The sequence below is a fragment of the Eschscholzia californica genome, unplaced genomic scaffold (genome assembly GCF_041429995.1).
Source record: "Eschscholzia californica isolate CP2 unplaced genomic scaffold, dmEscCali1.0.p SCAF_4, whole genome shotgun sequence".
Taxonomy (NCBI): domain Eukaryota; kingdom Viridiplantae; phylum Streptophyta; class Magnoliopsida; order Ranunculales; family Papaveraceae; genus Eschscholzia; species Eschscholzia californica.
Genome location: NW_028238461.1, coordinates 9,681,488 through 9,697,530, shown reverse-complemented (window position 1 = coordinate 9,697,530; position 16,043 = coordinate 9,681,488). Strand labels below are relative to the sequence as shown.

General features: G+C 35.6%; 4 protein-coding genes across 4 annotated transcripts; all 4 read right to left on the bottom strand.

Annotated features, from left to right (window-relative positions):
• Nucleotides 1-293: 293 nt before the first annotated feature.
• LOC147542445 (uncharacterized) lies at nt 294-3,179 on the bottom strand. The gene is made up of 4 exons (XM_086635051.1): nt 2,755-3,179; nt 2,464-2,666; nt 2,131-2,360; nt 294-719 (listed from the first exon to the last, which is right to left on the bottom strand). Exons 1-4 carry the CDS (start codon nt 2,844-2,846, stop codon nt 441-443), a joined length of 804 nt encoding a protein of 267 aa, XP_086491177.1. The 5' UTR covers nt 2,847-3,179; the 3' UTR covers nt 294-440.
• A 2,578-nt stretch (nt 3,180-5,757) lies between these two features.
• On the bottom strand, nt 5,758-8,103 carry LOC147542444 (UDP-arabinopyranose mutase 1-like). Its single transcript, XM_086635119.1, has 4 exons — nt 7,633-8,103; nt 6,975-7,225; nt 6,698-6,866; nt 5,758-6,319 (listed from the first exon to the last, which is right to left on the bottom strand). The coding sequence occupies exons 1-4, from the start codon at nt 7,963-7,965 to the stop codon at nt 5,912-5,914; spliced, it is 1,161 nt and encodes a 386-aa protein (XP_086491245.1). The 5' UTR covers nt 7,966-8,103; the 3' UTR covers nt 5,758-5,911.
• Nucleotides 8,104-9,193: 1,090 nt separating this feature from the next.
• LOC147542443 (UDP-arabinopyranose mutase 1-like) lies at nt 9,194-11,865 on the bottom strand. The gene is made up of 4 exons (XM_086635118.1): nt 11,275-11,865; nt 10,566-10,816; nt 10,270-10,438; nt 9,194-9,824 (listed from the first exon to the last, which is right to left on the bottom strand). Exons 1-4 carry the CDS (start codon nt 11,608-11,610, stop codon nt 9,444-9,446), a joined length of 1,137 nt encoding a protein of 378 aa, XP_086491244.1. The 5' UTR covers nt 11,611-11,865; the 3' UTR covers nt 9,194-9,443.
• A 910-nt stretch (nt 11,866-12,775) lies between these two features.
• On the bottom strand, nt 12,776-15,862 carry LOC147542442 (protein LAZY 1-like). The gene is made up of 5 exons (XM_086635117.1): nt 15,654-15,862; nt 15,460-15,517; nt 14,421-15,199; nt 13,855-14,161; nt 12,776-13,215 (listed from the first exon to the last, which is right to left on the bottom strand). Exons 1-5 carry the CDS (start codon nt 15,660-15,662, stop codon nt 13,196-13,198), a joined length of 1,173 nt encoding a protein of 390 aa, XP_086491243.1. The 5' UTR covers nt 15,663-15,862; the 3' UTR covers nt 12,776-13,195.
• Between the last annotated feature and the right edge of the window lie 181 nt (nt 15,863-16,043).

The window sequence follows — 16,043 nt, the reverse complement described above, 5'->3', positions numbered from 1 at the left end:
ATATACGTTTAGAGACTGAGAAAATGATAAATCATGATTTAACACCTACTTGAAGTGATATTGGCGTAGAAGTTATTTGTTTGGAGTGGATATTTGAGCGGGTTACAAGCCTAACCATCTAGCAACTGATTCCCTCTGAAAAGATTGTTCATAGTTAAAACCTCGGGACAATTAAATGCATCAAGGGCATTCCTACAAACTAGCATTTTACTCGTGGAACGCCTGCGTAATATAGTGAAATCAAACTAAAGCAAAACGATTAATTCATCGTTTCTTGACATTCTCACATCCGATTTGATCTAAATTTTGATTAATTTAATTAATGAACCAAATGAAAGGGTTTTCAGCACATAATATAATCTTCAATGAATACAAAAACAGAAACCCAATTGGATCATGAGACAATGGTAGGTCCAAGTCATTCTGAGAGCTTCATCAACTCACATGAAAGAACGCATACGAGGCCTAACCATAGACTGAGCCCCGTCCACATATATAGTGGTTCCAGTCATGTAACGAGAATCATCGCTAATCAAGTATATAACAGTTGATATAAGATCCTTCTTCACGTCGAGCCATCTCTGGAGTGGCATCACATCCTTGGTTAATTTCTCAGCCTTCTCCTTCCCTACCGATAGTACATACTGGTCTTCTAAGTGCAAACCACGAGCAATAGCGTTCACCCTGATCTGATGTTTCCCAAGATCTAAAGCAGAAGCCTGAAAAATGAAACAGTAAAGATCAGTTTCTATTGCAACAGAATTTTTTTGTCCACGAACAAAGACATAGATTAAGAAATAGTCAAATGCATAAATGGCATTCACATCGAAGGAGATATATTGGAATAAAGTCACAGCTCATGGGTTTGATCTCGGTCCTTCCTTATCCAACACCAGAAGATAGCTCAAGAGGAATGGTTTGAGCCAAAGCTTACAAAGTAACCACCACCCCTCCCACAACAAATGTGGGACTAACTCCAACAGTTGCTTTCACACATTTGGACAGAGAGTACTATCTTCCCCCACCACAATTCGACTTGAAAGACTGCGGTACACCTTGCTTTGATACCTTTCGAGGATGTCATCTTGGGCCGTCCTTGCTTCCAGTGTCTTTCCGTCTCTCTCCCCCTAAAAGCTAGTTCAAAATATGAAGCTTTCTCTCATCATTATAAAGTGACCACCACCCCTTCCACAACCAACGGGAGACTAACGCTCTTAAGCATAAGAGATTACTACTCAACCGTACATGAGGAAGATTGGTCACATAAAAAGATTATGAGGGTAATACAAGTGAGGGCCTTGTTGCTCAGAGGTTTTATGCATGCATCAAAAAAAGAAAGACCGAAAACCAGCCCACAAAAGACTAATCCTCACAGACTAGATAATCTTCAGGACCTCAAACCAGACCACAAGATGATTAGTAAATCACACTCCAATTTAACCCTATGCCACAGAAACTAAACTATCAAGTTATACCAAGCAGGCTACTATCCAACTTTGTTGCCTTTTATCCTCCTCAATGGAGATTTGTTCAGTTTCTTTTTATCAAAACCACTAGAGCCGCAAGCATAGCAAATAGGGCACCAAAATTTTAATTTCACAAAATTGTACTTACTTTTTATTACCCTAGTCTAGAGTTTATTTTCCCTTTTTAAAGGATTCGTTAGATCATATGGCATGTGTATGTTACAAGGAAGGAATATTCCAAGTAACAACTTAAAATGTTGATAACTGGCTTAAAAGCCAACGGAAATTTCCCTAAACAAGCCATGATAAAGAACCCTAGACAGCATACGAAACTAGAAGTACACTGTACTTAATATAAGTCTAACTATAAATGGGATAAAAATCTTGAGCATAAACTACGAACCCCAAGATTCGAACTCAAAACCTCTTTGGTTTTACAGGAGCAGACAACCATTAGACTACATGCACAAGTTTTGACTTAGATTCTGTCCTTTCTCAAGTAAGTTCTCGTCTGAATGGCTGATTTGGGTTGAGTTGAGTCGGATGATTGAGAATCAGATGAGTCTGATTTCGAGAAAACATGACCATGAAATGTATAATTTGGAAGATGATGATAAATTGATAAAGAATATGGCAAAGTAAGGGATCTGAGTTAAGAAAATACCCTGACTAACTGTTGAATACCAGCCAAGCATGATCCATAAGCAGCAGATCCTGGATAAATTCCTCTCTCTGATCCCATGAATGAGCTTAAAAACACAATTGATCCTCCCCTTTTAAAATCCCTCATCCTTTTACCAATAGCTTTTAACAAAAACCATGGAGCCATAAAATTCACTTTCACAATTTTCATGAATTCATCTTCACTCAAATCCAATGGATTTTGCATTTTCCCTATTCAGATTAACCAAATATACTAGGGTTTCAGTTAGAATCAATTTATCATAACTCTAATTTGATCAATTGGGGAAAAACAAACTTGAGACAATTGATTTACCTTCATAGTCGTAACAGTGAACAAAAGCATCTAAATTCCCCAAAATTTTACATGCCTTATCAACTCCTTCATCAAATACTACTTCATCAGATCTTTCAAAATCAACTCCAATCACTTCAATCTTAGAAACCCCTTTCAGTGATTCAGCTATTTTATCAGCAAAAGCTTGAAGGGTATTATTTGCATTTCCCATCAAAACTAACCTAAATCATCCAACAAAACCCCTTACAAAAACCCTAAAACTCTATAAATAATCAAAACCCAGAAAAGAGAAAGTGAAAAAGTTCAAACCTGCAACCTCGGTTTGCCAATTGGTAAGCAATGTTTTGAGAAATTTCATCGCCATTTGAGGTGATTAAAACTGTTTTTGCTCTGTTTTCCATTCTTCTACAAAACTATGATTTTTGAGATGGAGATTCTAACACTAACCTAGTTTAAGTGAAGGGAAACTTAAACTGAATCAAATTTAAATGAAATTGAGAAGAAGTGAGAGAAATTTGGTGAGTTTATAGTATTGTCTTGATTGCTCTCACTATAAATGGTAATATGATAGGAAAGTTTGATTCATGAAAATGGAGTAATAAACAGGACGAAAATTGTGAATATCCTAAAAAAGAAGAGAGAGAGAGAGAGAGAGAGAATAGAAAGTGAGTTTACCCATATGAAGCTCAATGAAGGCCAAATTGCCAAGCTGGAGAAGACATATGTTCCCTCCCAGAAATGACAGAAACATGGAACATCCATGTAAATGGGCCGACTTTGGCCCGCCCCATGTTGGGATAACCTCACGTGGGTTGGGAAAGGACAGGGGGGTGAGTTTGTGAGTGCCGAAAAAATCTTATTTGAATTAGTTTTTGGGGCAAGTGAAGCCCATCCTTCACCCCATTGGCTTCCATTTATTTTTATTTTATTTTTGGAATTGACCGCGATCAACGGTAGTCATTGTCAACAGTTGGTAGCCTATGTGGTTCCGAGGTGTTGACATAAACTCCAGAAAGCCCTGCAGGTCTCAGGTTCGAATCCCAAAGAAGTTGGAATCTTTGGTTATTTGAGTAGAGATTATTAGGATATAAATAACGTAGTTGAGTTGGGCTTTAGGCCGTAGTTTAGTTGGGTTGTAGGCCCGGTCTTGTAAGAGTTTGAATGGGCAGTCATCGAGCTTATCACATCTTTGATGTATCACTGCCAAATGTAATGACTATCGTTGATCGTAGTCAATTTCCAAAAAAAAAAAAACGATTGTCATTACCTTCGGCATTGATACATCAAAGATGTGATAAATTCGATAACCGCCCATTCAAACTCTTACAAAACCGGGCCTATAGCCCAACTAAACTATGGCCTAAAGGCCAATTAAATTATGGCCTAAAGCTCAACTATATTATTTATACCCTAATAATCCCAATTCAAATAACCAAAGATTCCACTTTCTCTAGAATTCGAACCCGAGACCTCCAAGACTTTCTGGAGTTTATGTCAACACCTTGGAACCACTTAGGCTACCGACTGTTGACCATGCTTCCATTTATAAGCATTGATAATGTTTCTTTTCTATTACAAGACATTGATAACATAATGAAGATATAATACAGAGATATAGTATCAAGATTCATGAATCGGATAAGCAATATAACTGATTTCAACGGATTTCTGTGTTGCACAACTGGTGTCTTTAACTGATTTGAACGGATCCCCGTGTTGCGGAGCGGATGTCCAACCACTACCAAGAAGTGGTGGGTGGTGACGTATAAGATGGTCAGTCTAATTTATGGAAATTTTAAAAGCGTCCCCCAAAAGTGTCATTGACGCCTCCTTTCCCCACAATCTTCGTGAGGCGTAAATAACGCTTTTGAAATGCGCCTTTAAAATTACCAACCACTAACAATTTTGTTTTATTATAGCTAGGGTATATCTAATGTCCAGGAACAGTTGGTATCAACTAAATGTGACGAAATTTTAACCCAGTGCTTCTGGAGTTGCTTCATAGTATTGTCTCTCCCCAAACATGTCACCAGACTTTCCATATTTATTATTGTTTTATACCCTAATCTTTTAGTATTTTACTTATTGTTTATTTTCTTTTATTGCATTTTTCTTAAATTAGTTATTATTTTGCTGAGAGAGATTTCAGTTTCTTTTTTTAACTCTTGAAATTTCTTTTGTTTCCTTCTTTCTTAAATTAGTTATTTTTTTTTCTAAAGATACAGATATTTTTTTCTTTAAATAACCTTATTTCTAAAAAAGACTCTATTTTAAATTTTGGAAAGGGCTTCTAAACAAGAAATCTTTTATTAAAAAATGATGTTTGTCTCAGTTAGCGTTTTCCCTTCTGTTTTATTATATAGATTAAATTTGCTAAATTAGACAGGTTTTACTAGAAAATCTTATCCTTGTCCGAGATTTTGTTGGATTTAAATTTTCTAAACCATTCTCTTCTTGTTTATTAGATAATTAAGACATCCAGCAAAACATATATTTTTCATGTAAACCAACAGTAAAAGTGTTAGGTTTAAGATGCTGCTTGGCCCGAGTGGCAGGCCACGTCACGATTCGGGCCCAGGTCGGACTGCCACTCGAGCCAAGCAGCATTTCTCTTAAAAATAATTAATAAGCCTACCCACCTAGTATGAGTTAGATATTGCAAGTTTAATATTGAGCAAGTACATGTATATTAATATATCTCTTTCAACAAAAAAAAAATGCCTCAAAATAGCCCTAGCTATGGCCTATGGGGTTCTTGTTGAGTGAGAAGAAGCCCGACCAGTCTACCCGAGCCAATAGCCATCGAAGTTGCTCCGGGGAAGGACCCAAACAGAACAAGTTTTGAGCTGCCTCTTTGGGAGGTTTAAAGACTATGCTTTGAGTTGGTAGATCTTTGTTCGCCCTTAACAAAAAAAAATCATTTCTAAATGTTAATATCACTTTGACATATCGATATTTCATTCTTGTACTGAAACTTAATACAACTATAAAAAATATCTAGAATTATTCAAGAACTTCGCCAAAATAAGGTAATCTTCCGGCTTCTCAAAGAATGGTTAAAGGAGATGTTCTAAACCTTTATTTTACATGCTTGTATTATTTTTTATTTTTATGTACCAACGCAAACATTTGATACAGCATGATATTTTTTTAGTCTTAATATATGTGTTTTGTTGTTTGCTTTTGACATCTAGAATCTCAAAAGTTGGGATTATCCTCCTCTCAAACATGGCGCCCGATAAAACCTTCATTGGCATGTGTCCGAGGATGTAATGTTGATAATAATTGACTTGAATGAGTAAACAAATATTATTACATGAAAACATACTGTATTGAACTTGTGATCCTTAAAGAAGCTACGACACTTACGAGATAAAGAAATAAACTAAGAGTTGCAATATTATGCAAAACAAAACAAACCCGAATACAAATATACCAAGCCCATGGCCCAAGAAAAATATTTTCTCTATTTTCCTTTAGATGTCAGGTTTTCCTTGATTGTTGTAGTGGCCTTAGCTGCTGCGGCGGCTACTGCTGCTACTGGTGATGGTGTTGGAGTTGAAGTTGGTGTTGGTGGTGGATTGAATTGCTCCCACGCTTCAAGCCATGTTACCATGCCATCGGCGAGCGTGGTGAAGTAAGGGTCAATAGAAGTGAGTTTTTCCTTGACTAGCTTGGAGATCTCTAAGTAGCATTGGAAAGCATTTGTGCATTCTTTGGGGAGGACAAGGGATTGAAAGAAGGGGATGAGATCTTCTTGCCAAAATAGACCCTTGTATTCTTTCTTCAAGTTAACAAATGGGTTGCTTGCTTTATTGTGCCAAAGATATGGCAACCCTGTCTTCACTCCTAGACCCAAATGATCAATTATCACCTGCACATCCACCAACACATCCATTATTTGAGTGCAATAAACATGAAGTCATGGTTACAAAAGTAGAGGACAAAAGAAAACAGGCTAGATTTTCCATTGTAATTAGGTTTAGTTGTGCCCAAAGTACCATGCTCTAGAGAGCGAGCTCACGGGCGCATAGAAGGACAATTGATTTTTTTTTCAACCGACATATGGATCTCGTGGATGAGGTCACCATCTGAAGTCATGACTCTAAGCTCGAGTTTGATATCATTTTTTATTGTTGTGCTTGTATGTCACGATCATACAGATAATGGGCTCGTCCACGTACATCAAAACATCTAAGAACAAGATTATCTTTAGTGCCATCTTAGCACTTTATTAAGATATGATAAATACCTTGGAACACCAACCAGCCCACATATCATCATATCTGCTAAGGGGCTGACCTTCACCCATTATTCCAAAATACATAGCAGGACCAATAAGCTCCCTATCAAAAGCAAGGTTCATTGCACACATTGGGTACAATGTTCCCTTTGGAATTGTCATTACTGCATCAACATACCTGTTCCAACCCTAACACAAATTAATACAACAATTTTTTTTGAACAACTTAAACATTCTAATCAAATTTGATACCAGGCAATGGGATAATGTTAATAATAATACTAACTTTGTGTTGCGTTCAAGGGGCTTGACAAGCTGAGTAGGGGCGTCGTAATCAGGGATATTGAGCCATAAACCATGAGAAATTGCAGTTGGAACTCCTTCCCTTAAACTGAAAGGATACCCACGAACGAAATCAGCTCCTTCTCTGTAAGGGTCGTACAATGTGTTGAAGAAAAATGGTGTCGATGGTGTTAGAAAGTTCTGTATATGTTGTGCCAAGGCGTTTATTTTCTTCCCACTTGGATCCTTCGCCACCTTTTGTTTAATCAATTCACGAGAAAATAAAATATAGAGATGCGTAACAATATAATTATAAAATAATATTGAACACTATGATACTTGTAGAATATTAGCTACGTAGTGAAGATAGTATTCTAATTTTGTAAAAATACACGGTCATTAACCTAGACTCAAACATAAAATAAAAACAATAATGTTAGGTTGTCCTCCTACTTGACCCCTACTTGATTGTCTGTCAGCGTGACAGAACAAAAGAAATTGTAGACGTGACGAAAATATGATCAGTTTTAACATCTTTTTTCTCTTGTCTTAGTATCATACAGTCTAGTATGGGGTCAAATAAGCGGTCAACCTAATCTTTATAATTGGGAAAATATTTCATGGAAGCGCTTAAAAAATAAAAGTAAGTAGAGTAAACTCACAAAGCAATCATCATCAATGGTGAAGATATATTTCTTCTTGGAAACAAGAAACCCAAAGCATCTACAAGAACCATCCTTGAAGGAGATGCAATTAGCTTTTGAACCAAGTATTTTGACAATATCATTTCTATTATACAATTCATAATCAAATCCATCTGGGACTCTAATCTTTCTATCTGGATCTCCATCTTGAACTATGATCAAATGGTAAGGCTGAAAAAATGGTCTCCATTCTTCTAAGAATTCCAAATTTCTTATCGTCGGAATTACGATATCAACTTCATCTTTCAATGGAGGATGAGAAGGAGAAGAAGAAACAAGATTTTGAGCCATTTTTTAGGATAATAAGAATGGAAGATGAAATTGGAGTAGTAAAATTGGTGGGGTTTTGTATCCCTTTAATAAGAGAGTTAGGGAAGGATTAAGAATCAAAAAACGGATTATGAAAATATTAGCATATTAATTATTCACCTGATATCTCATTGATCTTGAGATATAAAGTTTTGATCAAACGTTTCTTTTTATAATCAATCAAGATATAATAGTATCTTATTATGGTAAAAATAAAATATCTTAAAACAGTTCTAAATACAAAATATATCTAATATCTTTTAAGTTATTAGTAACTTTTAATTGATTATGGTAAAAATAAAATATCTTAAAACATTTCTAAATCTAGAGCTTATCACACCATCACAAACATATCTTTTGACCCAAATACAAAATATATCTAATATCTTTTAAGTTAGTAGTAACTTTTAGTTAATTATGGTAAAAATAAAATATCTTAAAACAGTACTAAATCTAGAGCCTGTCACAACATCACAAACCTAACTTTTGACCCAAATACTAAATATATCTTGTTTCAAATTTTTAATCTTTTAGAAATATGCTAAAAGGCCCAAAAGAAAATGGTCGACGGGCCAAAAGCTGACGTGGCCAACTCACATTGAACAGATTGTTTCTCTCTCACCACGGTCCGTCCAATTGGAGTCGACTATATGGGTCCTCAGCCTTTGATCAATCTATTTATTCGGGTCATTTAGTATATTTAATATTTTGTATTTAAAAGAAGATTCCTCAATATCTTGAATAAATCCTCTCCCAAATATATTTATTTGGAAGAAAATATTTCTCATTTTCCTATAAATACAAATGTATATTGTGCCAAATGTGAATTTGAGGCGCCCAAAATATTATCAGGACTTGGTCATCAGTTTCGGATCATTCCCCATGGAAGGTAAAGAGTATCATTGCAAATATTCAAGACAAAGTACAAGACTTTGAAGCTATCAGATTTTATGAAAGAACAATACTACTCATCTCTTACCAAATATTTGCTTTTCGGAACGAAGTTGTTAGCAAATGTGTCAGAAACGTTCAACTGGCACTTGAAAAACCAAAATGTCTTGTACATGCTAAACTTTTACCTTAAAAAAGTGTAAAAAATTTAGTCACATGAAATGTATGATAGGAATCGCACGGCTAATATATCTTGTACACGAAGGAAAAATATAAAAGTAGAAGAAAATGAATACTACTAAATGAAGAGCAACCAACATTGTCAAATATGAAAATATATATTGAAGTTGTGATCCTTAAGAAACTAAGAATACACTTATGAGTATAACAAAATAAAGACATAGTGGATAATCATACTACGAAGCCGAAACCTAATAGCAGACAATCGATTTAAAATAAAACAGATAGATGTGGTTCGACAAAGCAAAAAAAACAATGCATAAAAACTTTATTATATAAGACTCGGAGTAAGAAGTATGAAAGAAATGGAATGATCCATTCTTTTATGTTTATTTCTTCTTGGGAGTTGGCTCTTCCTTGACAGGTGCACTAGGCTTAGCTTCGGTTGCTGCAGGTGCAGAGGCCTTTGGTGATGGGTTGAGCTCATCCCAGGCTTCAATCCAAGTAACCATGGCATCAGCGAGTTTCTGGAAGTAAGGATCGACATGTCCAAGCTTTTCTTTGAACTGTTTGGAAAGTTCGATATAGCATTTCTGCACGGTCGTGGCTTCCTTCGGGAGAACAACAGATTGGAAAAATGGAATGATTTCCTCTTGCCAGTAGATACCCTTGTATTCTTTCTTCAAGTTAACAAATGGGTTGCTTGCCTTGCTATGCCAAAGGTATGGCAATCCTGTCTTCACTCCCAAACTCAAATGATCACAGATCACCTACCAGTAACACATTGTAAGAATAGTCTCACATGAGGAAAGCGTAATCTAGTAACCAATAATATACAGACCACAAATTTAACATGCTATCAGAATTAGGCCCATACATGATAGGCCCAACGGCCATGTGCTCAACATCACTCAAAAGGTCTTAGGCTCAAAGAACGCCACTCGGAAGTAGTTGGAGGCATACAAAGGGCAATCCACGATTCCCACAAAACAGAGCCGAGTAAAACTGTCAAGTTTTACTAACTTGGGGTTCGCCTTGGATCAATTTAGGCTCCTAGATTCTAGTTTAGTCCACTAACTTGGGGCCGCCTAGGAATGAGCTTAGGCCTGCCCTAGCTTTTAGTCCGATCCACAAGTCACTCGAGTAGATCGGACGATAGCAACTGCTTAGCTTAGAACATTTATATCATGAAGAAACAAGATAAGTAATATATACCTTGCAGCACCAACCAGCCCACATATCGTCGTAACGACCAATAGGCTGACCATCACCCATAAGCCCGAAGTACATGGCAGGGCCAATGAGCTCCCTGTCAAACCCAAGGTTCATTCCACACATTGGGAACAAAGTTCCCTTAGGAATTGTCAAGACTGCATCAACATACCTGTTTGAGCTAAAACAAATTAATATAATAAATTTTAGGATAACTTGAATGCTTTTTGTAATGAGTTCTGGTTTTTGTTTTCTCCGATTTCTCCTACCATTTTTTAACCAACTTCTCAATTACTAACCTGTTGTTACGTTCGAGAGGCTTGACCAACTGAGTTGGGGCGTCATAATCGGGGATATTGAGCCATAATCCATGAGAAATGGCAGTAGGAACACCTTCTCTGAAACTGAATGGATACCCACGAACGAAATCTGCACCTTCTCTGTATGGATCGTATAATGTGTTGAAGAAAAACGGTGTCGATGGTGTTAGCAGATTTTGTATGTGCTGAGCCAACGCGTTGATCTCCTGCCCGCTTGGATTCTTCGCTACCTTTTTATTTTCCACCCCAAACCCAAAACAAAAATCGAAAATATTAAAAAAGAATGTCATTTCAAATATAACTTCATACCATCTTCATGTATTAGCCTCAAGCGACACATGAAAACTGAGACGAGGTAAAAAAGTCAAGGCCGTCCCAAACACGAAACAAAATCGACGGATGACATTTGGAGGTCAACTCTATCTCTCTCTTGACTTTATTTCTCTATGTAAGGAAACTGAAAATCTCAGTCGTCCATCTTGATTTCCGATTTGAGACAGACGGGCTAGATTTGAGACCTTAAAATTGAAAAATGCGAAATACTTGTGGATCTCGAGGTACATTTTATCAAATCAAAACGTCAACTAAAATTGGGAATTGAAACCGAAGTGACCTTGAAAAATCTAGTACCGGAAATCATGGCAATATTAAAGAAAGAATTAAACCAGGGTTTTTTTAGTTAACTCACAAAGCAATCATCATCAATGGTGAAAATGTACTTCTTCTTAGAAACAAGAAATCCAAAGCACCTACAAGCAGAATCCTTGAAAGAGATACAACTAGCTTTTGGACCAAGAATTTTGTTAATATCATTTCTGTTATATAATTCATAATCAAAACCCTCAGGAACTTTAATGGTTTTTGTTGGATCTCCATCTTGAACTATAATCAAATGATAAGGTTGGAAAAAGGGTCTCCATTGTTCTAAGAAATCAAGGTTTCTTATGGTAGGAATCACAATATCAAGTTGATCTTTCAATGGTGGTGAAACTTGGGTAGGAGGAGTTACTTGATTATTAGCCATTGAATTGAAAAACAAAAAAAGGGTTTGTTAGAATAGGTGAAGACTGAAGAAGAGAGTGGAAGAAGGTGTGATAAAAGTTATGGGGTTTGGGGTTTCTTTTATAGGGTTTAGAGAGAGAAAGGAAGGAAGGAGCGGGAGTTTCGTTTTGAGAGGAGCAAGGAAGGAGTGAACTTGCAGAGATTTTAGAGAGAGAGAGAGAGAGGGTTTCACTTTCACATGGGGTAACTTCATAACTCAAAAGATTCAATAAACGTTATTTTTTATAAAATTATACAGTAATATATTGCTTAGCTGTTTATTAATTCTTCCGTTTTTTTTTTTTTTGTTAATTATTATTTAATGAAATTCTATTTTAATATAATTTGATTTTGAATTATAATTCTAAGAATGGCTTATGATATTATCTATTACACTATTTGAGACCTAATAGGAGCAATATTTCATACTGTGATTGGCCAAGATAAAAAATGAAAAGAAAAATTTAGTTCATAAAATGATCTTATTTTGTTCTTTTAACACATAGATATGAAGAATGGAAAAAATCTTGAATTATCTTTGACATATAGAGAGAAATTGATTTGATATTGACCTTGACTTGTATGTGGTATTGGTCCATCACTATATCATGGACACTAATTAGCTAACTTTATGGTGACTTAACTTAAAATTTGAGTAGAAAATAGAAAGAGAAAAGTGTAGAAGTATGAAGAGATTGGAAGCAAACCAAACAAAATAATACTAAGTCATATCATCATACGAAATGTATATAATAAGATAAATTACATATAGTCTAATGAAAGAAATCCGATTTGTGGAGTTGAGGCCGTAGTACTCAACATGTTAACGCTTTTTGATGAGATCTTAAAACCCCTGTTGATGTGGTGTAGACTTTTTTTATAATATTTATCAAATAGACGATTTTTTTATTTGTGTTTCCAGAGCACCTGTTAAAAATAAATTATTATCATGTTTAACTAAGAAAACCAAATATAGCAAATCACTAGAAAAATTTGAACATTAACCTTATAAATAACCTTTTGTTGCATATTCGGCTAACACCAATTGGTATGGTGAGATAGTAACAAAAGTTCATCATTTATTTAGTAGGAGCATTCACCAAACATTATGTTCAAACAAATTTTTTTTTTGGGACAACATGATTATATAAGTACAATAGGCCATCATACATTATATATCAGATGAATTTGATACATTACAAGAATGAAATATGTTCATAACAATCCTGAACTATCTTATAGAAACTCGTACATCTTAAAAGCCATTATTTTTATCCTAATAACACAGAATCTGGTTTTTCACCTCACTGAGTTTCGATCATCCTACATCTAGCTTTTCATAATGAATGCACAACCAATTGAACAAACAGATGTTTGCTTCGTACAAATATTTAAAACGTACGAGTGATAAAAGAGGTGTCTCTGCAGTATCCGTTGGTTCTCTCTTCCTCTCTCTCTCTCTATACATATATCTTAATATTTAACATAATAACCATCCACATATAGAGTCTAAGCAAACTCATTAACAAATAACTAACTCGTCGAAGCATCTCTGATGTAGACTGATTCTATAACTCCAGCACCAGGTCTGCAAAGCAAATAGAAATAAAAGAATAAACAAAATGTCTTCGAATGGTGACGATTGTTAATGTACATTTATATAAATATGTCTCATTGTGATTCTGTTATTTACTTAGGGATATAAATGTAAATTGTACTGAGGTATTCAATAAATACAAACAATGCCGAAAGAAAAGTATTAGTGTGAGAAAAGTCTCACATGGACCAAAAGAAAATCTTGATGACTAAGAATATAATAACTTTAAAGTCTTCACTCATTCATTGTTGCTGGTTTGTGGTTCATTCCAATTCCCACAAGCTTAACATGGCATCAAAATTAGGTTCATAGGTGATACGCCCACTAACCACAAATGTTTCACGTCGCCAAACAAAAGACATATTTTAAGCTCAAGAAAGCCCACAGGTGAAGAAGCACGTGAGAGTAGTTAGGAGAAAGAGAATGGAAGTCTGGTGAACCACATAACCATTGGACATTTTTTTGTTTTTCTGCATCCAACTCAAAACCAATTGGCTATGAGTTGAGATGCTAGAGATATTATCTAGTTGGTTCTGAGACTTTCCTATGTTCCTATTTTCATGTGGGACTATTTTTGCTATTCTTTTAAGGGGAGAAATTCAAGGGAGTGTTTCAATGAATTTTACTTACAATCAGCATCTGTTTTGATCCAGTATTCTCTGTTCCCATTAGAATGAAAGGAAGGTGGGTTGGAGTGACTATTGTTGCATCTGTTACCATCCTTGTTAATGACTCTTTCTTTCTCAGTCTCTGTCTCTGTCCGAGGAGGAAACACCATTATAATGTCTTCATTATCTTCCATTGTAGGACCTCCTTTCTTATAAATCCCTCTATTCTTATTCTTATTTTCGATCTCGTTTTTGTGAGACTTCTTAGTCCTTTTTGTTGTTAGAGAGCTCTCTGGATGAACTTTCCTGTTGAACATTTGCAAGAGTTTCTTCCCCACCCACCCAAAAGAAATATCACAACAACAATTAGTAAAAACTTAGGAAACATTTAGTTACTTTTTTTTTGTTGCAATATATATAGTTACTTATATTCATGACATGGCACCCGATGTGGCACATGATGTGGCATGTGAGGTGTACATACCACATCAGCTACCATAACTCTGATAAACTCGCGAGTTTCGTATATCTACACATCAACTGTCACGTCGTGCAGTAATAACATTTCTTTTTAACAAATCAACTTACCTTTGGAAGTTTGTTTTCGCCCGAAACCGAATCAGAGGCAACAGAAGTAGCACTAGTAGTTGTAGAGCTCCTAAGCAACTTCCATTTGAGCAAGTTCTTCACAGACTTCTCTCCAGTATCTTTACTAAACTTATTCTCTTCCTTGTTCTCCATTTTCTCCTCTATTTTGCTCTTTTGAAACAACTCACCTAACGAAGCTCGGTGTTCTTTTTTTGTTTTCTTTGTTCTTTCTGCAGGCAAATCGATCGGAGACCCGAAAAGATATCCTTCAAGTGGACATATTGCATTTGAATCCCTACCACTTAAAACTTGGTTCTCATTTCCACTTAGTGTAATGGTAGTACAATGACTAGTTCTAGCAGACGAAAAATCGCTATTTCCGTATTTATCATCTCTTGCATCTGCACCTAAAACCTTCTCTAGCTCTTCATTGATGAGTTTCAAGTCATTTTCGGTTAATTCTGTTTCTTTTTCAGCTACATTTTCAGCAGATGAGAAAAATGTTGGTGTTTTAGGCTCATTCGTAACTGAGTTATCTAAACCCAGAGTTCCAATTGTGAGAAGTCCATCAAAGAAACCCGATATGGCAGTAGAGGAACCGTCTTCGTTGAAGTAGTCTTCTTCGTCTTCTTCAATTCTCATTGAGTCAAGACTACCCGTAAATGAATTTCGAACTTTTTGTGGAAGTTGTTTGGTGGGTTTAGAGCCATAGTTTGGTTTAGGAAAAAATTGTTGTTCTTCTATTGAGGGTTGTTTTGATAGACAACTACAAGGATATCCTGCAAAATCATATAAATTTCATTTCATATGGATTGATCACATCAAGTTCTAATTTGTCTAAAGCATTAAAGTGCGTTGTCGTGCTTCTACCTTGTAGAAGGGCTAGTTTTGGGTCATTCACGCGGAAGAAACTAACTCTATTTGAAATTTAGTCTAGAACGACAGTAAAACAGAACAGTAGTAATCTATGCAGTTCTAGAATTCTAGTGATCGTGAAAGAATTATTGTTAGTGAAATGACAAAAGAAAAATATACCCACCGACGGGGAAGGGTTCACTGCTATTTTCCCGGAACTTACGATGCATCCACCCAAGTAACTGAACATAAACGATAGACGTATAATATATTAGTGATTAGAACAAGTAAACAAAAATGAGAAAACATCATTATATTTTCTCATGCACCTCTCAAGATATCTTGTTTTTTGAAATGAAAAATATACAAACACCAAACCTGCTTCATTTTGATGAACTTCTTCTTCTTCTCCTCTCTAGGGACTAGGGGTGATTGTTGTTGTAATAATAAAGCTAGTTTTGCTAACAATGGTATGATGAATTTAATAGGGTTTTTTTCCAATGTGGATTGGTGGGTAGAAAAAAACAAAGGGAAACTTACAAGAAGATTTGGGTGGGAGCTGTTCTTTCAAGTTTCATATCAAGAATGATGATTCAATCAATTTCATGTAGTAGTAATAGTAATGGATTTGTTTGAAAGTTAAATCCATAGACATAAACTTCACTTTGTTGTCGGGGAAAGTACCTTCTAGTGTATGGTCTTATGCATGTTTTTTCATTATTTAATATGATTACTCAACCAAGATCAAATCAGTTCGGAATCGATTCC